General features: G+C 39.3%; 1 protein-coding gene across 9 annotated transcripts in view; it reads left to right on the forward strand.

Moving 5' to 3' along the window:
- The window catches only part of UNC5D (unc-5 netrin receptor D), a 559,094-nt gene that overhangs the window by 487,839 nt on the left and 45,742 nt on the right, over window positions 1–25,513 (forward strand). For all 9 annotated transcript variants that reach the window (XM_017536221.2, XM_017536239.2, XM_017536229.2 and 6 more), the window contains 3 exons: window positions 2,498–2,875; window positions 7,254–7,338; window positions 24,527–24,695. In XM_017536221.2, the coding sequence (XP_017391710.1) occupies window positions 2,498–2,875; window positions 7,254–7,338; window positions 24,527–24,695 (632 nt within the window). The remainder of the gene's footprint in view (window positions 1–2,497; window positions 2,876–7,253; window positions 7,339–24,526; window positions 24,696–25,513) is intronic.

Here is a 25,513-nt window from a genome sequence, read left to right on the forward strand (position 1 = left end):
ATTATCCGCCTGAGTCTCAATTTTTACAGCTATAAAATGGGGTTGGTAACATTCACCTCAAAGTGTTCTTGTGAGGATGAAATTACCTGAAATAACATGGGTAAGCCCTTGGCATATGGAAAGTGCTCACAAATGCAGTGAAGAGAGTTCTAGAAGCTGGTTGATTCCTCTCACCCTAGGACAGGATTCCAGCGGTTCCATGGAGCACCAGGCAGCAGGTGAGAGAGGTGGACCCCTGGCTTATACTTGTCTGGGGAGTGCTGACTTGCCTGCACTCAAACACAACTTATGTGCATTGTGAATCTCTAACACAATATATAGTCTTACCAAACTTATCTGACCATTTTGTTTTATTTTTATTTTTGGCCAATATTATATCACAAAACTAATGATATAAGCAAAAATCCTTTGGTAAGTGCAACTCTCCCTGTATTTACTATGGTGATCTGCCTCATGTTGATATCTTGTGGTTTTCACCTCCACTGTCTTAGAGAGATCCGTTCTTGAGCAACACATTCAGTTCCCCAGCAAGGTGAACAGCGAGCCTTTTAAATAGAATGTCATACATAGAATAGACCAGGGACTTGAAAAAGGATTTCCAAAGAGAAGATTGGGGTTAGCAGAGGTGGGTGACCGGTGCTGGTCAGACCTCAGTCAAGCTGGCAGCCAATTTCCTCCGACCGTGGATACTATCATATGTACACATGTCCAGAATCGGGCATTTCCCGCTCAAGTGCTGTCTCACTCTAGGAAATATTTTTGCTTCCGTGTGTTGCTTAGGCTAGGGGTATCTTCTAAGCATAGCCAAAAATTAAACTACAGAGGCTAGGGCTTGAGATAAAATAGCCAGGTGGGCCAGGCACAGTGGCTCACGCCTGTAATACCAGCATTTTCGGAGGCTGAGGAGGGTGGATCATGAGGTCAAGAGATCGAAACCACCCTGGCTAACATGGTGATCTCTACCAAAAATCTCTACTTTAAAGTGATCTCTGCTTTAGTAGAGACAACATGGTGACTCTACTAAAAATACAAAAATTAGCTGGTCATGCTGGCACACACCTGTAGTCCCAGGTAATCAGAAGGCTGAAGCAGAAGAATCGCTTGAACGCAGGAGGCAGAGTTTGCAGTGGGCTGAGGCTGCATCACTGCACTCCAGCCTAGAGACAGAGCAAGACTCCGTCTCAGAGAAAAAAAAAAAAAAAAAAAAAAGTCAGGTGACTGAGGCAGATGGTTTCTGAGGTCTCTGTGATGGTGCCTGGGCCTTGGTACAACATGCCCATGCATGGGGTGGAGGGGCGGAGAAAGCATCAGCAATGATCCTTTAGCTCTATAGCATTATTTATTTCATTCAATTTGTGTATGTATTTTTCTCTGATTCTGGATTCTTGGAGCATCAGAAGAAGAGGTGGGAAAAGTCAGGGTGATAGATTTCCTGCTGGCGTCGCTGCAAATTATGAAAATGGAAAAATAATAAAGGCTTATACAATATGGCCCAGAATTGCAACATTTTCAAAAAGATCATGCTTTAAACATTTTTGTCAGGCCCCAAAGGAAAATTGTTTAATATGGTTTGGGTTCAGTTTGAGATGTCACATTGACGGACTGATATGGGTGGGAAGCTTGGGACTGAGGGTTATTTTGTTATTTACTAACAAATGAGATTACTTCATCACAAGAAAATATCACAGCATTTCTTTTTAATATTTGGCTTGGAAAAAATCGGTGGGCCCCAGCAGATGACAAAGCCCAATTTCTCATGTTTTTGCAAAGATATTATATTTTGTTTTCCCTTTATTTTGAGACAGAAAGGAAACCATTCTAAGCTGCTCCCCATGTAGAATGTAAGCCTCTCACTGTCTCTGGGTGGTGCATTCTTTCCCTTGCAGGGTGACATATGAATTATTAGAGCAAATTGGCTACTCAGATGTGGTGCGATTCATGAGGTGCCCTGACCCTTTTGCTCCAAGGACACATCATTTCCTCCCCAGCTCCAGAATCTGCCCAGAATTCCATATGAAATGCACTGGAACCGATGTAGCTTCGGTCACCACGCTGTGTTAACTCCTGCCATTTAAAATGAACAGATGTTATTTTTGCTCCAAACTGGACTGCAAAACATCATTCTTCCTTTTTTTTTTTTTTTTTAATTTTAGCTTCTCTTTGCCAGTTAAAATTATCACATAAACAGTAATACCTGAGTTCATTGCCTGACAGAGTGCCAGAAATAACTAGTTCTGAAAAGATAGCATGGAAAGATCTCTGGAAAGTGAAAGATTTGGGTCAGTGGTATTTAGAGACTGGACTCAGAAAGCTAGGGCTCTTGATTCAAAAGTCCTGGTCACTAGAGCCCAACCTGGCAGTGTGGGCCAGAAGAGCTAGCTTGGATTGGAACTGCTGGCACCCATGCAGGCTGTTGTGCAGTTTGTAGAGGCAGAAGTACAGGGGTAACTGAGATGCCTTTTAGTTTCTGAGTGACAGATCAATTTTCTTTTACCAGGTAACTCCCTGCTCCTGAATTCCGCCATGCAGCCAGATCTGACAGTAAGCCGGACATACAGCGGACCCATCTGTTTGCAGGACCCTCTGGACAAGGAGCTCATGACAGAGTCCTCACTCTTTAACCCTTTGTCTGATATCAAAGTCAAAGTCCAGAGCTCATTCATGGTTTCCCTAGGAGTGTCTGAGAGAGCTGAGTACCATGGCAAGAATCATTCCAGAACTTTTCCCCATGGAAACAACCACAGCTTTAGTACGATGCATCCCAGAAACAAAACGCCCTACATCCAAAATCTGTCATCACTCCCCACAAGGACAGAACTGAGGACAACTGGTGTCTTTGGCCACTTAGGGGGGCGCTTAGTAATGCCAAATACAGGTGGGTGGTAAGTGTGTATTTGTGTGTTTTCTAACATTTGTTTAAAAGTTTTATTTTTACACAGTAACTTCCCATCAGATTCATTTTATGATGTTTACTGTCCCCTTGTCAGACCTGGAAATACTGTGGCTCTAGTAGTCCACTTGATTTACACAGCAAACCAGAATGAATGCTAAGAATAGAGTTTGCAATCTTCATCTCACCATGGATTGAATGCTCCCTCTGATTCCCTGTTAGAGCTGATAACTATATTTTCCTGAAAGGTTTAGGTAGTCCCCAGGCCTTAAGCCCCTTTGGAGTGTATTTCCTAGACATGATCACAAAGCACTAAAACATTATCTCACATGACAGACCAGGGCCATGTTTGTACCTAGGCATGGTTTATGATAATTTAGATAATTTAGTGAAACAACATCTCATCAGTAACTGACCTACTCCATAGCCCTTGCTATATAGTGTTACTTTCTGATGGATGCGGGGTCATTGTGGAGTTGCTGTTTTGAATTCAAGCTTCACATCCAGGACTATGTCAGTATAATGAATTATCACATTTTTTTTTCCTTCTTTTGGCTAGAAAGAGGAGATTGTCATGATGTTTTGACATGAGACTTAAGGTATCCGGCCCAGATCACTTTTAAAATGATGTCCTTTCTGTGGAGTAGTTTTCAGACCTAAACGGATGGTAGAGAAGGTCAATTTCTGCTCGGATTTCTAAGCAATGGGAATTAGGTAGTGCACTGAAGCAGGTAGTAATCTGTTGGATCTGCAGGTGTTTGTCAAACAATGGGCCAGCACTGAGTCAGGGCAATTATAGTCTAGGCAGATGTCTCTCTAGGGTGGAGCTAACTAACCTCTCAAATCAAGCATTTCATCCCATAAATAAAATCTGTAATAGGACTAGTCCGATTCTACCATTCTAGCTAAACTGACCCCTCTAGTAGCTTAGTGACTTGATACTGAAACTCATTTCTGGTTGATGAATATTTTCTTGTTCTTGCCCAGAGCAATTACTTCCTTAAAATCTCCATTTCAATGCATATTTTACCTCATCAAATTAGCCCTCAATGGCAGCCCTAATTGAAAGGCTTTGTTTTTTTAAACTTCTCATTCCCTAAATCTTCCTTGGTCAGTGTGTTAGGACATGGCAAGGATCTTGGTTCAAATGTGTATGAGTGTCAATGCGTGAACGTCTATGCATGATTTAATTCTTCCAGTTGATGACTGGCAGTTAGGGGAGTCAAAGGATAAGGAGTCAATCAGCCAGATCTACCAATTAACTTTTCCTTAAGAATCCATAGACCAGACATGTGAGTCCTGAGGAAAGAAAAAGAATACAAGCCTTGACCTCTCAAAAGGAACAGGACATATCAGAGTTATATAAAGTTTGGCAGGGTGTGGTGGCATACACCTGTAGTCCCAGCTACTCAGAAAGCTGGGGTGGGGAAATCGCTTGAGTCTAGGAATTCGAGACCAGTGAGGGCAACATAGCAAGATGCGGTCCCGTAAAAAATGCCATAAAAACAAATAATTATATAAAGATGTGCATTTATCTTACCTATTTATAGCTCATGCTTGGCACTTAGAAGGCTCTCGGTAGTTATTGGTTGATAAATTACCCATTAATCCTTCTCCCTCTTTGCATCCTCCTTTCTTAGTGTGTGTGCCTTGCGTTTATACGCGGGTAGAGGGAGTGCCATGACCAACCTGTTCATTGGCTGTGTTTGCTGTTCATCAACAAAAGCGAGATGATATCATGATGAATCAGATTTATCTTCACCTTTGAGAAGCACTCATGTTGAAAACTGAAAGTTTTCATAGCATTGTCAGTGATTCCCAAACAGTTTCTCCCTGAAATGGGGCGCTTTCAAAGCTCCTGACAAGGAGTGTTGGACAAGATTGAAGCTCTTCACTGGGAATGAGTTTGATGTAAAATAACTGTGGGGAAGTAAAACATATGCTCTGTTATTTGCAGGAAATAAATGCAAAATATGCCCTAGGGACCTAAAGTATAAAGAAAGCAAGGCACTGAAACTAGATTGCTCTAATGCCATCCATCCTAAATTGTTTTGCCTGGCAATGACTTCTCCAAAAGGTTAGGGTGGTCTCCACACTCTCTATTTTTTTTTTTTCCAAATATAAAACAGGAAGCTCACACTGGTGCTTCTGTGATCATATCAAATAAAAGGTTGTTAGGGCAACAGAGTATGGGATATTATATTTTTCTTTAATCAGAGATAACTGGAGAGGGACATATTGAAATGAATTATACTTTAGGGAATCACAGGCATAAAGCTGTCCCACCATGCCTCTCATTCTTCACAAACTGTTAAGTTGCCACTCCCCACGTGCCTTTATGTATACTATTTCAGACTCCACATAGTATTTGCATATTTGGAAAGGAGGAGAGGGGTAAGTATGTCTGAAAGATAATAACACCATTTCTGATTGAGGAAGAGAGAAAATCATTTAAAGCTCCAGTGATCCTATAGATTCAGGTTGAATTTAGGAGTATTCTGAATAATGTTTCAATCAAAACACAGAATTGAACTGACTTGAAAGGAATAAGATGTGATCTACACAGACAGCTCTTTCTCAAATGTCCTCACACATCTTTCTTCTGTTTTATTATAAGAGTTGGTCATCAGGCTATGATGATCTATAGAAGCTAACATGTCTCAGAGCCTGGCTTTTTTACTAAGAATTTTGAATTCTTTTCTTTCATTTATGTCTTCATGATGTGTTTTTTGGCTTCCTCCTCAAGGGCTGGCTTTGTGATAAGTGTAATTGATTTAATATTATTATTTTTGCTTGATGATAGCCTCCTGTACTTCTAGTCTAAAGAATACAGACTGCATGTGTCATCACATGACCAAGACAGCCTGAAGGAGCAGCAGCAGAGAGGAAGTTTTAGGTAAAACTAAGAGAAGACAGAATGTCTAGGGCATGTATTCAGGTTGACTTCCAAGCATACCGGCTGTCCTATGTATTGTAGCTTGTGCTTAGCAGCAGGAAGGGTTATAATGGAGGCCCCTTCATTTGGCAACTGAATTTAAGGAAGAGTAGACAATGAAGGGAAGAGCCAGATTGGAGGTCTGTAAGTGTGGCAATTATGGTTCTATTAACATTAAGGTCCAGAATATAAATAGATCTCCATGTTATGAAGCTGTAACCAAGATTTAAATCTGCCTTATTCTTAGTGCTAGTGAAAGATACTGATGATAACTAGCATGTTACTGAATAATGCTCATAAATGTGAATCACAAATAACGTGTTTTGCACAAGGCTTACATTTTTTGATTCTGTAGCTGCTAACAGGCACATAGAAGGAGATTAGGAAAGCCTATCATCTCTAGATTTAAATTATCAGCAACCTGCAAGTTTTCTGAATGATTATATTAGCTCTAATGAAAGGAAGAAAAGATGAGAGCTGCCTTACTCAAATAATAGGAGGAAGCTTTGAGATTTTATTTTGTAAGATCTTACTATGTCTCTAGTTCATTTCTTTTTATAAACAAAAAGCTACATAAAAGTGATCCCCTGCCCTCTTTAGACTCTTCTCTCTTGGCCAAGGTGTAATATTTTCTTCACAGCATTCAAGGGGAAAGAGAGGACGTTTAAGATGCAGTGAGATGTGGCTCTCTATGCCTCCTCTTCCTGCATTGTATGATTTTATGAAAGTAAGGCTGTTAGTTTTTTCAATTTGACATTGACATGACTCTGGTTAAGTAACTTTTCGCCTTAAAGCTTTCTAGCTTCTGTTTGCTGGAAAGGGTCATACTGGTTGTGTAATAATCTGTAAGGCTCCTAAGCACATCAGATGCTTTTTATTTTATCTTTTTCTTGACAAAATGCAATACCCCATTGAGTACCACCTAAAACTTGCTTCCAGATGCACAATTGATAAGACAGTTTCATCCCAGGTTCTAGCATAGTATTAGATTGCTCACCCAATATTTCATATACTTTTTCACAAAACAGTGATGAGATAGAAAAATACATTTTTAAATTTTGGAGCAGATTAAGTGATACATGGATAATCTCTTATGTTCTCTGATATGTTTCATATTGCCTGGTCATAGAATGCTCAATCTTTTAAAAGAATTAGACAATGCTGGGAAGACTAAAAAAAAAAAAAAAAAAAAAAAAAAAAAGACTAATTTGAGTATTCAGTTGAATAATATGTCCTTCTTTATGTCACCATTATAAAACAATGTTTTTCCTTTTATCATCTTGAACTTTAAACTTTCCAAGGATTGAGAGTTCATAAATTACCATGAAAAAGTAGCTAATTTTCCAGGTATCTGTATGGTGCTTCAGTGAGGAACTTCAAGATAATTGTAAAAATCTATGAATAATCTGTTGGCTTCTTTTGTTTTAGGAGTGAGCTTACTCATACCACACGGTGCCATCCCAGAGGAGAATTCTTGGGAGATTTATATGTCCATCAACCAAGGTGAACCCAGGTGAGAGACAAAGAATGACACAGTAAAATCAGTTTAGGCTGGACACAGAGACTCACACCTGTAATTGGGAGGCTGAGGCGGACAGATCTCTTGAGGTCAAGAGTTCGACGCCAGCCTGGCCAACATGATGAAACCCTGTCTCTATTAAAAATACAAAAAAAAAAAAAAAAAGGTGGGTGCGGTGGTGCATGCCTGTAATCCCAGCTACTCAGGAGGCTGGGGCTGGAGAATTGCTTGAACCTGGACGGCAGAGGTTGCAGTAAGCTGAGATCATGCCACTGTAATCCAGCTTGGGTGACAGCGAGACTCTGTCTCAAGAAAAAAAAAAAAATTAAATATGGAATGGAACTTTTGTAGAAAATCTGAAACTATTAAGAAAATGAGACTTAGAGGTGTATAGATGAGATCACAGACTCTAGAAAGGATAAAAATTGTTGCAAAACTGGCTGAAGTGAAAAAGTATGTGACTCCACAGTTTCATGGTAACCAGTCTCTGCATGGGAGACACCAAATGGAAAACAGTGAATTGTTAGACAGGTCAGTAGCAGGGCCACTCCATAAACCTTAACTGTCTCACAGAGTGTTCCTCTTAAAGGAAAATATCCCCAGAGGCACTCATTGGTCCTAAGTATGAGGCAAATACATACAGTGATTGATTCCTAATTCTTTTAAGGTCAGCAGAAGACCTACTCTATATAGCCTAAGAGAAAATTTCTTAGGCAATTTTTGGCAATGTAAAAATATGACCTGAAACTTCAATAGCTTTCAGGCTTGACAAATTTCAGCAGCATTAAATTCAATTACAGGAACAAATACAAATCTTGTCGCATTCTCTTTTAATGAAAGTAGTTGGTTATTTTCTTAGTGCAACTATAATATTTTTGGAAATGTTCTCTTCCTCCACACAAGATAAACCTAACTCCTCTTCAGAAAGCAATTTCTCTCATAAACTGGATATATACCTCTGGCATTTTTAGTCATAACATCTTGGTGATTTTAGAATAGATTTTTGTTGTTGTTAGCGGAGAACACATGAAAGAAAAACACTGGGAGGAAAAAAAGCCAGAGAAACAGATGGTTTAAACAGATTTCGATAGCTATTTCTATAAAAGTGTTGGTGTCCAGTGGTTTTAACTTTCTGCTGTACAGGGCTTGAGAGGCATGGAAGAAGAGTTTCTGCCAGTTGGTTGCTGGTGAGGCTGACTCTTAAAGGATATGTGTGCAGGTTGTCCTATGTTGGAATCTCATGTTATTGCCTCAGTTGTCTAAAGCTAGATTCTTTCCTCATAGATCTGAAACAGTGCTGTTGTCTAAACATCTCCAATTGGCAAGTGGGGGAAACGGGGGATCAGAAAGTTTGGAGAGTTTACCCAAAACCTTAGGTTAGTCACTTAAACAGACCTAATTAATAATGGAGTACCCTGTAGGAAAGTCACCTCTTTTTTACCCACAGGGTTGATTTACTTAAGAAAGCAAACCTGTTTGAATTTGTGGTTATGGCCTATTACATATATGCTTTAAAACATATCATGCTGCAAAAATCAAATATGAGGTATAATTCAGTCTGCCTTCCCTGAATCACAGCTTCCTACACACTCCTAGTTATGCATCCCCCTCCCTTGGTTGTATTTGATCCAGTGAGCCTGTATTGAGTTTATTTCTCTCAAATCCAGCGTCTTCCACCTTATTACATGAGAGCCAACCTAGGGCAATGTCGCATTTTCCAAGGCACCTCATTTATAACTTACCTGCAATTTTAAAGAGAGAGGAATAGCTAAAAACTCACAAGAGGCCAAAGACCTCAAAAGACAGGTTGGCCTCATGTGGTCACCACTTGAATGCTTCAGAAGTTCCATGGTAACCAATTTGGTTTATCCTTCTATGTCTACTGCTGTCAAAGAAGGCAGACAGAGACAGAAGAATCTTATCTAAGACTTTAAATCTGTTTGGTCTGCGTTTTTCTCTCTACTAAAATGTGGGAAAAAAACCACAAAATTACAGGAAGCTGCACTTTCCTTTTCAGGTAGCTGAAACCTTCCCAGATGTTATCTCTAAGGAAATGACCTGTCTCTGGGCTACAGGCCATTTACCTTCCTTGGCAAGCCTCGCTCCCTTTTGACAGCTCAAAACTACTTAGAAAAACACTGAAAATAGCAAATACCTTTTTACTACTTCTTTTTAAGCTGGGGTGAATTATTTCATCCCTGTAAGGAAACTGCTTGGGTCTGAGTTCTTCAGCTTTTAAGCTTGTGATTAATCAGGAAAAGGCCATGTGTCATCTTTTCTTTGTAATATCCTTCGAAAACCCATTTTCATTTTGTACTGCATGTCTGCCATCCTGAACTTGTGCTGAGAACAAGGCCTGTTTTCCTCAAAGTTCATGGAGCTGGAACACGCTGCTTGGTTCCTTTCATCTTTACCTCTACACCCACCGCAGTCCCCTCCCTCTTAGTTCATCGGTGTGAGAACTGGATTTACGGACTCTCCATGACCTCCACTCACACACACAGAGCACAGTGGGATCTTCCAAACCATGTCTTTATGCTGTATTGTAATTCAAGTCTGCTCCATTTTTCCTATTGACTATCCACTCCTGTTGCCGATGTCTGACTTGCAGCCCCAATATGGCAGAGTGATGATTTAATGGAAGTGGAACAGTTATGTTTAATCAGGGCTCTTAATCCATTCTAAGGATCGGGTTAAAGAGGGGTAGAGGGGTGAGGGTGGCTTCCTGGAGATGTCACTAAACTGAGTCTTAAAAGATGAATAGGAATTCACCAGACAAAGGAGTAAGGTCTATCACTCAATGATTTCCACCCTCCAGAATACATTTTCCTGTAGTTTTCTATAGAGGTTTAAGGGATAGAGGAGTCTAAACCCAGTGATTTTTTTTTCCTCCTTTAAAGTGACCCTAATGTCAAAACATTGCATTCAACAGCTTCCTTCCAACTGTAGCCCAGGTCTTGCCACAGACAGAACAAAGAGTTGGTTTAATGCATTGTCCCATTCATAACATAGAGGGCATTTAGTGACATTGTGGGAACAGGGACTGGAGTGGCCTGACACAAAGGCCATGGCATGAAATTGGAGCTGTCAGAACTAGCCTGTTGGTGAGAAGTCCTGGGGCTTCTCCTGGATCAAGGGTATGTAAGCCCTCCATACCAGATGTGGCTTCCTCCCTCCACAGGGCTTTACCCCTTGTGCAAGGGAGGAAACCAGCACTGATCACTCAACAACAACAACAAAAAAAACCTTTAATTTGAAAAATTTGGGGTATTTCTTTTTATACATTTTATTGGGAATGGTTTCAAGGGAGGGAAATTTTGTCTTACATATGTTAGATCTTCCCCCGCCCCCCCGAGATTCAGTCTTGCTGTGTTGCTCAGGCTGGAGTGCAGTGGTGTGATATCCGCTCACTGCAAACTCAGCCTCCTGAGTAGCTGGGATTACAGGTTCCTGCCACCACGCCCGGCTAATTTTTGTACTTTCAGTAGAGACAGGGTTTCACTATGTTGACCAGTCTGATCGTGAACTTCTGACCTCAGGTGATACACCAGCCTCGGTCTCCCAAAGTGCTGGGATTACAGGCATGAGCCAAAGGCTGGTTGTGGTGCCAGCCTTTAGATCATTTTTATAAAATTAAGGCATTCAAACAGGATTCTAAAAATCAACAATCTCATTTCGGAGGTTCTTGTTACCAATATTACAATAAGAGAATGATACAGATGGAGCAGGAAGTTCCTACTACTCCTCTCCCAGCTCCCCTTTTGCAACCCTCCCTACCCCATGGTTAAAGAGGAGAGAACTGGACCAGAAGATTATTATACGGGGCTTTCTTCTGAAAAGCAATAAAATGAAACCAAAGGCAAACATTCATTTCTTTTTCCAATTACACTGTCATGTGGATATTCCTGACCAAATGCTTAGACTAGAATCAAAAATGTTGTAAGTTGTGTTACTGAAGAATTTACAAAAGGACACGTTTTTGAATTTGGGCTCAGCCCAGATGGAACATTTCAACCACTTCTATTTTGTCAGATGGTATTATCTGCCCAGTAGGTACATTTTGGGGTAAGGAATGAGAAGGTAGAGATGGTGGTAATAGAAAACATTATCCTTTTTAGGGTGCTTAGATGCTATAGTAGTTTTAAATAGCGAGGCATAAAATAAGAGCAAATACAAGGCTAGAAAGACAAAAAAAATCTAGCTCTGGAAAATGGGGAAGGATAGAACTTCATTCCTACTAATGGGCTCACAAACACTGCAGTATAAGCTATTATTGTGGAGATGATTGTGTTTTTTCTTCCCTAGTAGCAAAAACCACACACATAAAAACAAAATAATAAACACACATATATATACACACCTCATATTTCATGCAGACCTAAGCACTCAAAAATGTCCTTGGACTATTTGAGAGGACCTCATCTCCAGAAGGGTGAAAAGAAAACAGGCATATATCTTTTATCAATGAGATTAAGAGATGGGCCAGCTGGCCATTCTCTTAATAAGAATGGAGTTTTTATGATACGAATCTGTTTGTAGTGAACTATTCTTTATGTTATAGCAGACATTTGTGGCCATTCTAAACAACCCACCTCAGTAAAATATGAAACTGTATGTGCTTTTTCTGGCAACTTTGAGGGCCTTGATTTTTCAGAAGGTAACATGCCCCCTCCTGCTGCCAAGTCCAGGAGTTTGAGACCAGCCTGGGCAACATGTGAAACTTTGTACAGAAAATAAAAATAATAAAACAAAATTAGTCAGGCATGGTGGTGAATGCCTGTAGTCCCAGGTACTCAGGAAGCTGGGGTGGGAGGATGGCTTGAGCCTGGGAGGTCAAGGCTGCAGTGAGCCAAGATTGTAGCACTTCACCCCAGCCTGTGCTATAGAGCAAGACCCTGTCTCAAACAACAACTAAAAAAAAAAAAGGAGTCTTAAAAACCAAATTACACTATTTTAATAACTAGATGTTACTGAACAGTTATATAATGAAATGTCTTCAAGGGACACTGTTACTGTGGATGGTTTCACCAGGCATAATTGTTAATGATTACTAGAAAAACCAAAACCATAGCTCATATATTTCATACATAATAGGTTAAGCCCCATAAGCAAACCCAGTTCTTTAAATGAATGACCATATTGCAGTGTGGTATATATGGTGACCAGATCTAAAGGATGGGCCCTCTTTAAAGGCTCAGGGAAAGTTTCAGGGAAGTAACAGTTGTCTTATAAACTAAAACAGAGTAAAAGGGGTTCTACTCCAAGGGAGTGGTGTGTTCACAGGCACAGAGGTATAAATAGCATCACCTATTTTGGAAGCTAAGCAAAGCCAAACGAAACATGAAAGGAAGGATGACCAGGAATGAGGCTGAAAAAAATAGAGGCTAGATCATGTAGCAATGTTTGCCACCCAGAGACTATCCAGTTTATCTGGTGGGTAGGGGTAAATGAGGCTTAAGATTTGGGAGACCTAGTCATGCTTATATTTTAGATAGATTGTGTTTCATCTCTACCAATGCTACCCAAGTTCAAATCTTCATAAGGTAAGCACCTTCCTTGAGAGCACAGTGAAACTATGTTTTATTTTCCTTGGCACAATTATTAATAGTGTTTCTTTTCCTCCTCAAAAGTATCTCAATTTGGGCAATAACTTATAGTCACTCTACTTTTGAGTATCCTTGTCTCTAGTTTTTAATGTTTCTAAATCCATCCTCTAATCCCCACCTTGCTCTCAGTGGGGAGTTTTTTGGGATAGACTTGGGGAGGAACTTGGCAAGATCTGTTGTGTGTGTGTGTTTTAATGTGTGGTGAAGGAGTTGAAGATAAATCCCAGAATTCTGGCCCAGAAACTGATGATTAATTAGGAGAAGATTTGCTGACTGAAGGTCACTTGAGAGTTTGTGATAATAGTTGCTCTGGGAGCAGCTTTGGATTTCTTTTCAGGGAATAAACATAGCTCTTTGACTTACAAGAGAAAGGGTAGGGAAAAAAAAAAAGACTGAAGAATAAAGGGAAAATAATATTTATAACTCACAACAAAAAATGACTGCTGAATCGAAATCCCATATCGGCTTTCGACAGAGCACATGACCATAATCTTATTTAACTAGTAAGATGTCATGATATTAGGCATAATTATGACTACCTGCTTCATTCAAGCAAAATCTTCTGCCTTTGTTTTCTTTGCCTTCCAAAATAAGAACATGCTGGTCCTGGAACTCATTGAAGTGAACTGATAACCTACATAACTTGTCAGGAAAATAATGCAGACTTGGGTGTTGACAATGCGTAAGAATTAAAAGAATATCAGAAATGACATAGCATGGTAGAGTGGAAAGGACACGGAAGTCTTGGGTTCCAAGCCCCGCTCAGCAACAGCCTGTGTAACCTTGAGCAAATCATTCTCTTTCTCTGGGCCTCAGTTTTGTCATCTGCCAATTTTACATATTAGTAACTTTGCTTTCAGATTTTGGTGAGGATGATAAAATAACTTGATGGCTGAGAAGTCTGATACAAACTGTGAAGTACTGTTTAAATTTTACATTTGGAAATCATCTTATACCTGGTCTTCCTTTTTTTTTTTGAGACAGAGTTTTGTTCTTGTTGCCCAGACTAGAGTGCAATGGCAGGATCTCGGCTCACTGCAACCTTCACCTCCCAGGTTCAAGGGATTATCCTGCCTCAGCCTCCTGAGTAGCTAGGATTACAGACATGTGCCACCATACCTGGTTAATTTTGTATTTTTAGTAGAGATAGGGTTTCTCCATGTTGCTCAGGTTGGTCTTAAACTCCCTCAGGTGATCCACCTGCCTCAGCCTCCCAAAGTGCTGAAATTACAGGTGTGAGCCACCATGCCCGGCCTAGTCTTGTTTTGTTACATAGACAACAGAAATTCTCTGAAGTGCATGGAATTTGCTTTAGCTCTGTCCCAGTGATGTAGAGCACACCTCCTTTTTATTGCTAACACGGTCCTAGACTCAAAGATTAATTCAATTACAGCAAACATATTAATAGTTCGCTTTAAAATCAAGAGCCTCATGAAGATACGAATAACTCCCTGCATCAATTCCTCTGAGTCTATCTCTATTTCTTATAACGCTCTGGCATGTGATTTATATTTTAAAGGTATATCATATGAGCCTACACAGTAGACTCCATATGGGCTGGTGTGAAGATTAGGAAATCAGTGACCAGTCAAGCAGGGCAGGCCAGTCAAGCATATGCCACCTTGAACAAGATTTTTCCCTATCCATTTTGCTAGGCTTTTCTTGCTAGTGATGGATGAAAATGCTTGAATCATCCCTGTCATCATTTGTGTTCAATGGTCAATCATGGATTTGAATCTGGTTTGTTGCCATAAGTGAGATTTAGAAACTTGTCTTTTGTCTTGGAAGAATCCAATTGATGGCATATACCTATTTCTTCCAAGAGATTTGGCATTAATTAACTCTATACCAGGCGTAGAGAATTACTGAGAAAAGATGCTTCCCAGGTAACAAAGGGGTCTTTTTCTGTTAGTGCCAGGGGAGTAAATTGCTGCCATTTGGGAAATACATTAATTCTTTCAGGCAACCAGTGCCATGCGGTGTAATAAAAAGGGCAATTTATCACATGGTATCTTAATGGCCTAGAAGGGTTAATGCACCTTTAGTTGAGGATTGTACTCTGTTCCCCAGTGAAATCATGATGATTTCTTCACAAAGTCATTTAGGTTAGAATATAATGCCATTAATCCCCCATCATCCACACATCCCCCAAAAAATGAGCAGAGGAACAGATAGAAGAAGACGGAGAGGAACAAAATTTTTTAAAATCACATTGTCATTTTAAGACCTGCTCTTTTTGGAAAGGAGCATTTCTCCATGCTATTCCACTCCAACTCACACCCCCAAGGTCCACAAGTAAACACATGTAAATATAAACTGCCATCATCTTAATCAGAGTGCATTTGAAGCCCATGGGCACTCACAATGTGAAATAATTAGAGCAGCCCAGAAGAGTCTTTAATTAAAGATGCCATTGACAAGATAACAATGGTTTTTGAATGTTGTTAATAGATCTGAATGGAAGGTGTACCTTAATTCAATAAGGGGAAAGTCACTGGATCATGAGTTTGATTGCACATTGTAAAGGGGCACATGTGCCATCTCTTTTATTGCCCATGCTGGAAGTAGAAATAACCTGTCTTATTAAGATATTTAATATATATCATCCTTTACACTTCACTTTGTTATAGCCTAATAAAAATGCCAGAAGACACCAGCCCAAAAGGAGACAGCCCCCACACTTTCTAAGACAATCCACATAGCCCTTTGAAAATCTGGATAATCAACCTCCTATTTCTCAGAGTTATAATCTTTAAAATAAACCATAATAAATTCCCAGGATTCTCTAAAGTTGCGTACAAATATGGAGCTTCACTTTGCAAATTATGGTGGGGGTTCTGGAAACTGAAGCCATGAAGATAGCCCTAAAGTGAACAGATACCTTGGTTGGATTGCATGGTGTGTGAGAGACAACAGTGGCTCAGGAGGCAGCCACAGGGGGTCTCAAGGCATGAAAAGCATGGCAGAAAGTAGAAACCTGGCTCCCTAGAGATGTCATGTCCTAGTTCCTAGAACCTGTGAATCTACAACTGTGCAAAGGGGAATTTGCAGATGTAATTAAGATCAAAGACTTTGAGAAGCAGATTATCCTGGACTATCCAAGGATACCTAACATAAGGGTCCTTAGGAGAGGAAGAGGTAGGAATAGCAGAGTGAGAGTTGGATTTGAAGGTGTCATGTTCCTGGCTTGAAGATGGAAGAAGGGGCCTTGAGCCAAGGAATACAGGTAGCCTCTAGAAACTGGATTCTCGTAGAACCTTCAGAAGGAGAGCAAGCCTACTGTCAGCCGTCTTATTAGCTTAATGAGACTTCTGACCTAGAGAACTGTGGGATAATTTGTGTTTTAAGCCAGTAAGTCTTTGCTATAGCAGTAATGGGAAACTAATACAAGCCTCTATTTTGGCCCCTTTGTGTACTTCGAGGCCCTGCTTTCCTTGGGCTTTGTTTAGTAGTGTCTGTGAGTCCAGTCTTAACAATTCCCATACCAACATTTTAATTTAAATTCCAGGTGTGGAGATTATATCCCAGGGAACATATTCCTTCCACTGCCTATCTACCACATCACCACTGAAGACACACCCCAATCACAACTAACAGAGCAGTAGACTGTGGTTCCAGCTCTGCCTCAAAGTTGAGCTGTGACTTTGGATCACCCACCCCATGCCATGCATCTGAATAAAGAAGGTGTTGGCCTCATAACTCCTGAGCCCCTCCCCAGCCTGAAATAAAAGGGTTCTGTGAAATAGGTTTCAGTATAAATGGATAAGCCACGTGGTGGCTATAAAAAAAAATGCCCCATCAGCATGACACATAGTCCCACTCTTCTCCCATCCTCTTCATGCTTATTCATTTTCAGGCACTTTCAATGAGCCATCCTCTCACTGCCTCCCTTCTTCTAAAAAGACAAGCTAAATGCAAGCCCAACACTGCATGAAAGATGAAGCTTAAAATTGTGTCTAGGAACTGGTGATTTACACATGATTTGTGATTCCTGTAGTATATTAATTGGTAAACATCCTAGGAATGTGTGTGTAAACTAAAGTCGTTTAACATATGCAAACAGGGTAGTTTCTCTGTGTGGTGTTGCTCAAATTTCAGCAAATTCAGATACTCATTGCAAATTGTGTATGTAATTCCCCTCCCACCCCAACCCTGTATGCCATCTCTCTTTCTGTGATCCTATTTCAGATAATAGCATGTGGGTGACCCAGATCTTTAAGCCCTTTACTAGTAGATCCATATGCTTCTATTCTCAGTAAATTGTGCTTGTTGCTTGTAATAATCCACTGTTCTAACTGCTCCTTTTCCTGCCCCAATGAATGGAATATAATGGCTTGATGAGCTATAACATTACAAGTTACTGCTAATCAATCCCTCAACCTGACATCCTTGCTTATTAATTCACATGTTACTTAGAGAAACGGGATGTAGGAACAGTCCCTGTGTAGTTGGATTTTCCATCTTGGTAGTATCGGCCAGGTCCTTAATATTCAGAATTTAAACTTGACCATCGTCCAAATCCCACTTCAGAATGGAATGTCCTATATTTGATAGAGCACTAAGGCCCCAGGACATGAGAGGTCTTGCTTTGCATATTTTCTTAAGAACTACACAACTTTGTTATCAAATGTTAGTGCCAGCACCGCCTTTCATGTAGAAAATGCAGGTTCCTGGGCCCTATCCCAGAAAGAGCAAATCAGAATCTTCATTGCTGGCATCCAAGAATAAAATTTTAAATAATCTTCCTATGAAATTTTGAAAAAAAAAAATAACAGTTTTAGAACCACTTGAAGATTAAAACAGGAATCTGTTATAATAAAGAGAGATTGCTGAACGTCACTTTTGTCCTCCATTCTGCCCCTGACTTCCTGTTCCCTCTCTCCAAGAGTCTGTTTTCTTAAGTCACACATAGCGATTGCCAGAAGTGGAGGACATAGCCACAGTGTTGGGATTGACTGATGGGAAAAGCTGGTTTTAAAGGGTCCATCTCTCTGGGAGATTCTATGATGTCATTTCCCTGGGGCTGATCTGAAATCTCTGGTCAGAGCAATCAAGTAAGAGAGAGATCTGACTCAAAAAAACAGAGAGAGAGAGAGACAAGTAATAAACCTTAAAACCTTAATGTTTATCCACAGCAATTTTAGCACCCCAGGTCGAAATCTGAGGATCTTAATGGAAAATGAATAACAAAACTATATGTCTTGTTGGCTGGAAAACTCTAGGAGGCTGCTTTCTGAGCTTTTAAGACTGAGTACAGCTTCCATCTATCAGCCTTGATGTCTTTTCCATTCAAATATGATTTAATTATATATCGACCCAGGGTCTGACATAGTAAAACCATCATTACTCTCCTGCCTGGATTCCTGAGTGATACTCTGGGTAAAGGTGATCAAACCAACATTAATCTAGAATATAGACCATAAGGAGGAAAGGAGGAAACAGTAATTACTAAGCCCAGCATGCAAGACAACAGCTACAGTAAAAACCTCATGTTGGACCTTGGAACTGGTTGGTCGCTTTCCTTAAAGAAAGTGAAGTGGTGCCGGTCTAACAGCAGGTAAAGGAGTATTGAGCAGAGAGGCAAAATGTCCATGACAAACCTCTAGTGCTGCCATGGTTATTCGCAGTTGCTGCCTTGCAGTTGACTTTCAGCACGACCTCCAGTTGGCACTGGTGTGCAACTGGGTGCTGTAGGATGTTAGGTACTAAGTGGTGAGGTCTGGACCATCACCCTGTCACTACCAACTGTGGTGCCTTCATTATTCTCCACAATTTGTTTCATACATTAATCAGTGGCCCTGCTGATTTCTTTTAAAATTATTTCAATAGTTTTGGGGAAACAGGTATTGTTTGGTTACATGAATGAGTTATTTAGTGGTGATTTCTGAAATTCTGGTGCATCCATCACCCTAGTGGTATATACTGTACCCAACCACTGACAGCACTAGATAGGTCTTCAAGACAGAAAGTCAACAAAGAAACAATGGACTTAAATTATAGCCTGGAACAAAATAGACTTAACAGATATTTGCAAAATAGTCTGCCTGCTGATTTCTTTGTAAAAATTCTCCCTGGGCTTTTTATTTTCATGCATCCATTATTTTATTTTATTTTATTTTATTTTTTGAGACAGAGTCTCACTCTGTCGCCCAGGCTGGAGTACACTGGGGCGATCTCGGCTCACTTCAACCTCCGCCTCCTGGGTTTGAGCAATTCTCTTACCTCGGCCTCCTAGCTAATTTTTTTATATGTATATGTATGTATGTGTGTGTGTGTGTGTGTGTGTGTATATATATGTATATTATATGTGTGTGTGTGTATATATATATATATTTATATGTATATATATATATATATACTTTTTTTTTTCAGTAGAGATGGGGTCTTATCATTTTGGCCAGCCTAGTTTTGAACTCCTGACCTCAAGTGATCCTCCCACCTCAGCCTCCCAAAATGCTGTGATTGCAGACGTGAGCCACCATGCCTGGCTGCATTCACTTAAACAAATATATTTTTTTTAATATTGACAGAATTTCAAACTCAAGTTGCCAGAGTAGTATCAAGAATTCCTGTGTATCCTGCACTCAAATTCATAAATGTCAATATATTACTTTTTTGTATTTGTCTCTTTCCTCTCTCCTTCATTTCCATATACATATAAATGAATAAAATGCATGTGTATATATATGTGCATGTATATACACATATATGTATGTATATATACATGCATGTATACACGTATATATGTATACATGCATGTATATATACATGTATTTTATTCATTTATATGTATATATAAAAATGGAGAGAGGAAAGAGACATACAAAAAATTAGTAAAATATTAACATTTGTGAATATATATATATATATATATTAAACCACAGTGAACAAGATAACCCTTTATCACTAGATATTTCCATGTATGTATCCCCCAAACAAGAAATTCTCATATATAACCATAGCACAATTAACAGGAGAAATTAACATTAATAAAATACTCTTACTACTCTAAACACCTGATTTGTATTTCATTTGTTTTCTGAATAATGTTCTTGAGAGCAAATTAAAGTCCAAGTTCCCTCATTGCATGCTGTTGTCCTGTGCCTCTGGTCTGCTTTCTTCTGGAACCATTCCTGAGACTTTGTATTTCATGACATTGACAACTTTAAAGAGTGCAGATGAGTTATTTTGGAGAATATGCCTTTCTCTGAGCTTGTCTAATGTTTCCTTATGAGGAGCTTCAGGCTGTGGACTTTTAGCACGAATGTCACAGAAGTGATGCTAGGTTCTCTTCACTGTGTCCCATCAGGAAGGTATATTCTGTGGATCCATCCCATTCCTGGGAATCTTAACTTGGTAATCCATGTTAGGTGGTGTCTGCTGGGAAAGTACTATTTTACCCTTGGTAATTAGTTAAGTACCTTGTGTGAGAATGTGTAAACAGTTCTTTATTACTGTTTAAACTTTCACCTAATGGGTTAACATCCATTTACAATTCTCAACTGAACCAGGTATTTATGTAGTTGATTGTTAATTGATGGTTTTCTACATTTATTAGTTGGTTTTCTCTTGTGTGGAAGAGTTTTCCCTTCTTATTGATTAATTTCTTTGTGAATTTTTATTTTGTGGAATCTTATAGTATTACTCAATGAGTTATAATTCTTTATTGTCATAATCTAATGCTCAAAACGTTCCAGATTTGATCAGTGAGAATCTCTTCAAGCTGGCTTCTGTGTCCTTTTCAACAAGTATTTTTGAGTGCTTACAGGATATTGGGGATGCAATTATGAGCTAATCAGAAAAAAAGAAAAAAATCCCTGTAATCTCAGCTACTCAGGAGGCTGAGGCAGGAGAATCACTTGAACCCAGGATATGGAGGCTGCAGTGAGCAAAGATGGTACCACTGCACTTCTGCCAGGGCAACAAGAGTGAAATGCTGTCTCAAAAAAGAAAGAAAAGAAAAGAAAAGAAAAGAAAAGAAAAGGAAAGGAAAGAAAGAAAGGAAAGAAAGAAAGAAAAGAAAGAAAGGAAAGAAAGGAAGAAAGAAAGAAAGAAAGAAAGAAAGAAAGAAAGAAAGAAAGAAAGAAAGGAAAAGAAAAAAAAAGAAAAGAAAAGAAAAGAAAAGAAAAGGAAAGAAAAGAAAAAAAAGAAAAGAAAGAAAGCACGCACCCTGGCTTCCAGGAAATTATGCAGAGAAAAAAATAACAATAAATAGGCAAATGGTGTGGCACACTAGAGGGCATTAAGTGTTGAGGAGAAAAAGCAAAACCAAGATCTGCGTTTAGTATTGGGAATGTTTTGATTACCAAGTCCTGGTCAGAGAAAGCCTTATTAGTAGATGTCAGTTAAATAAGGACCTGACAGGCACAAGGGGGGTAAATCATGTGGATGTCTAGGGGAAAACTCCTCCAGGCAGCACCCAGAACCCCAGAGGAGGAGGAACTATAGCAGTCCCATGAGGTGAGAACACACTGGCATTTTTAGTAAGATGACTGAGGTGGCTGCATGGAGGACAGACAGTGAAAGGCAAGGATAAAAGCAAGGAGACCAGCATCATTTCCAAGGAGCCTTAAATGCCCATCGTGCACATTCCTAAGGCATTGAGAATTTAAGTCAGAGTGTACATTGATGCAATGACAATATATGACAATTGCATGAATTAGTCATCTCAGAAAGGGGAGTTCCTATAGAAATAAGACCCATCTCTTAAATTATTAAACTTTTTGTATCTATATACAGCACTTAAACTACAAATATATATGCATGTATGTATATGTGAATATGTATGTACAGAGAGAGAACAATGAAAAACATTACGTAGCAAAAGCTCTATGCAAAAAGGTTTTTCAGTCTACAGACCATACTACGGTGTGTGATACATTGAGGTGGTTGGTATTTTTATCTTAAAATCACTGCTATTAGTAGTTCACAGTTATTAGCTCACAGCAATTTTAGAAAAATGTGTTACTTTTTTTTTCCCAGCAAGGACATGTATACTGCCTTGTTGTGGATTATGAAATATGGGAAAGCTTAAATGCTATCTATGCTTTCCTTAAGAAGGTTCATTTTTGTCCACATCCAATTAAAGGTTTCTCTCCCCAGCCCTCTGTCCTCAAATGTCCTGATTCTATATCCATGATTACACTGGGACTATATTCCACCTCCTTCTCTGATCTTTCCTTGGAATGTCATAAGATCCAGCAATTTGGCCAGAAATCTCCTAACGGTAACAGAAAAGTACAATCTGGTCACAGAGAGTAAGAGCCTGTGAGTGAGAAATTTTGGGTTATTTTACTGCCATCACCTTGACTAACTCCTCTGTGACCTTATGCTGTTAACACCTGCCTCCACAGGTGTGTGAAGAGCTTTAATTAATATTTGTAAATCTCCCTTTTTGTCACAGATAGGAGGTAGCAGAAAAGGAAGCATTGTTCTTAATCATGGTGAGAAAAAAAAAATGGAGAGATTTTTGTGAAGTTCTGGTGAACTTCCTTCACCAGAGACCTACATCCTACACCCATGGACACTATTTTCACAGGAGGAGAATTAAATATAAATCTTGATTTACTTACTTTGAACTTAAGGAAATGCCCAATGCCTATTTAATGCAAAGCTCCTATTCGATGCCCTGGCTCATATTCAGTATATGCTGCCTCTGACTCCTAAAGCTGTTTAAGTTACCACTGTGAAAGGAACCTTGCTATTCACAATGAGTGTGAGAGTTCACCTAATTAGCTGATTTCAGTTCATTTGGCCTTAAATAATTCCCCAAATTCCCATATGTTTGAACAATATGTTCAACAAGGGGGATGATTCTCTGAAAGCAATTAAATAGTTCTTTTAGGAGAGCTTGTCATCGGTCACTCATAAGCATCCCTGCTATTCCTGTCCATGATGAATGCAGGCGGCAATTACATGGAAAGTGCTTCACCCTCGCTGATGGCCGCTGGCAGGCACCCACATACAGGCTGCATATTGGAATTTCATATTTTTTTCAAACCTCAAGTATATTATTCTAGGCTTTCCATAGAGTGTGTGCTGTTGCTAATATACTGCTTTCCCATCCCCCTCTCCTCGCATGCCCTACCTAAAGGTAAATTAAGACATAATCATCTTAACCATGTTTTGTCCGTATAGGAAGAACTATCCATTTTGGACTGTGGTTACCTTTGTGGAAGATTGAACTTTTTAAAGGTATCTCCAGGGCTTCTTGGAGAGGAGCGGAGACAGGGTGATAATGTTACATCTCCTGTTTCAGACACAGTAAACATAAGATGCTTCTCAATTATATGGCTTGGCTTTATTGCTGCAGCAAATGATAATGAGCTCAAGTATAACCATTACTAACTTGAGAGAATAGGAGATGTCAACATAAGCAATTCACAAATGAATAGCACCTTAGATGAACTCAGAGAAAAACTCTTTGTTTATACAAGATCATGGGAAAGGTGGCATATTTTAGCACTAAATTGTATCTTTATTTTGCCCAAGGGGTTGCTTTTTTGGTCAAGGATGACAAATGTAAATGTCCTTCCTAGGTGGTATAAGTAAAAGCTTTGGTAATAATGCCAATGCCAGCTCTCCCGCTAGCATTGCTCTATATTCAACATTATTATCTTTCTTATGAGTGAAAATACAGCAAACAAAAAAGGATCAAATAGCTTGTTGAAGAACACACATGCCATTAGGGGAAAAATAAGCAGACTTCTGGGTTCTTCTCACTGATGGCTGTTCCGTAAATTATTCCTCCTTACTATTTGGGGCACAGATTAAAAACAAAAGCCAAAAAAATGAAAGAGGGAGGCATTCCGTTAGGTATTATTATCCCATTTTAGTTAACTGTCGCTTTTTTTTTTATATTTTCCATGACTCTGCATTGTCTCTGTAAATAATTAACAATTCATAAAATCTGAACACCAGGTTTGGATGCAATAATTTTAAATTTAGATCTAAAATAGAAAATAGTTGGAAGATATATATTTATGTATTATGCACATTTGTAGCTGTCTACCGTGCTATCACTTTATGAGCTATGTATTTGTGCATTGGCAAAAAGTTTTCAAAGCAAGAATAGACACTCATTCTTTATATTAAAAATACTGTTTTGCTTCATAATAATTTGCTTTATAATTTACCAACATTAAACATATTTTAGATTGTGTTTGGGTAAAAGAAATTTGATGGTAACAAGACTACCAGAGCAGTCATTTCTATAAAGTTTTTGTTTGCTCATTGGTAATGGCATCAACAAGAATAAAGATTTGGTAGCTGGTACGTGACCCACCATCCAGGTCTTTGCATTCTCCAGTTCTGCCCCCTATTTCCAAAGAAGCATTTGTCATTTTGTTAATTGGTTTGTCACAACCTAGATTTGAAATCTATATGTGAACTCCCTCCATGTGCCTGAGAAGTTCAGGACAAATGCCTGTTCTCCAGACCAGTCCTTTGTAAAAGAAAATCCTGGAAAGGAATACTTACAAGCATGAAGAAAACCCCAGTCCGTTAACCAAATTCTCATTCAAATATGCCCCCTCCTCTACCTACTTCTCTCTTTTATCCTTTTTTCTACTGTGAAGCCTCCAGTCAGATGGCTCTGAGGTGCTCCTGAGTCCTGAAGTCACCTGTGGTCCTCCAGACATGATCGTCACCACTCCCTTTGCATTGACTATCCCACACTGTGCAGATGTCAGTTCTGAGCACTGGAATATCCATTTAAAGAAGAGAACACAGCAGGGCAAATGGGAGGTGAGACTCTTTACTTCCTTTTTTGAACAATGGGATTTCGCTTCCTCCTATGGAATAGATTTAACTTTAACATTAGAACACCACAAATCAGCATTTCTTTGTTTGGCAAAGGGTTGGTGGCAAGTGTTTTATAATATCCTAAACATATTGATTAGTTTTGTTTTGTTTTGTTTTCCATGATAACAGAAAAGAGAAGCAAGAGATAATCCAAAGCTTTCTTGTTTGGTTTTAGAATATAGTTGTGATTACCCACATAATCATCTCCACTTACATACCTGCTCATCAACTCCCTTCACTTCCTCCTTCACCTTGTCCCTGTCTGAATGGACATTATTCTGTGGTCTCTGTGGAGTTAAGGAGGAGGTTCAGGGCAGGCAGTCTGTGTTCAGAAAGGAAATAACTATATCTATTTTTTTTCCATCCTGGGGATTAGAAGGCATCTATGTTTAATCAGGAACACATTTAGTACTTAACATATTTTTTTAGTTAACAAATGCATTGAAAATTGTCATCAGTGTTTGTTTCCTTGTGTGTATGAATGCATACAGAAGGGATATGTATGACAAGGAAAAAGAATGAGAATACATAATAGGACATGAACAACAAGGGAGACCGTCACAGCAAAGACAGATTGCAGTTGAATTACTATTTTAAGTGAAAGCTCTGATTTATCTGCCCAATAGTGCTTCCTTGTGTCCATCTGAAGTCAGTTTGTATGAAAGCAGAATTATCTTGTTGGAACACAGTGACCTGTTCCAGACAGTCCTGGGGTCCTGCCTCCTAGGAGGTACTTCAGGCCAAATAAGTAAAAGGAAAAT

Source organism: Cebus imitator, unplaced genomic scaffold (assembly GCF_001604975.1).
Source record: "Cebus imitator isolate Cc_AM_T3 unplaced genomic scaffold, Cebus_imitator-1.0 Scaffold5, whole genome shotgun sequence".
Lineage (NCBI taxonomy): Eukaryota > Metazoa > Chordata > Mammalia > Primates > Cebidae > Cebus > Cebus imitator.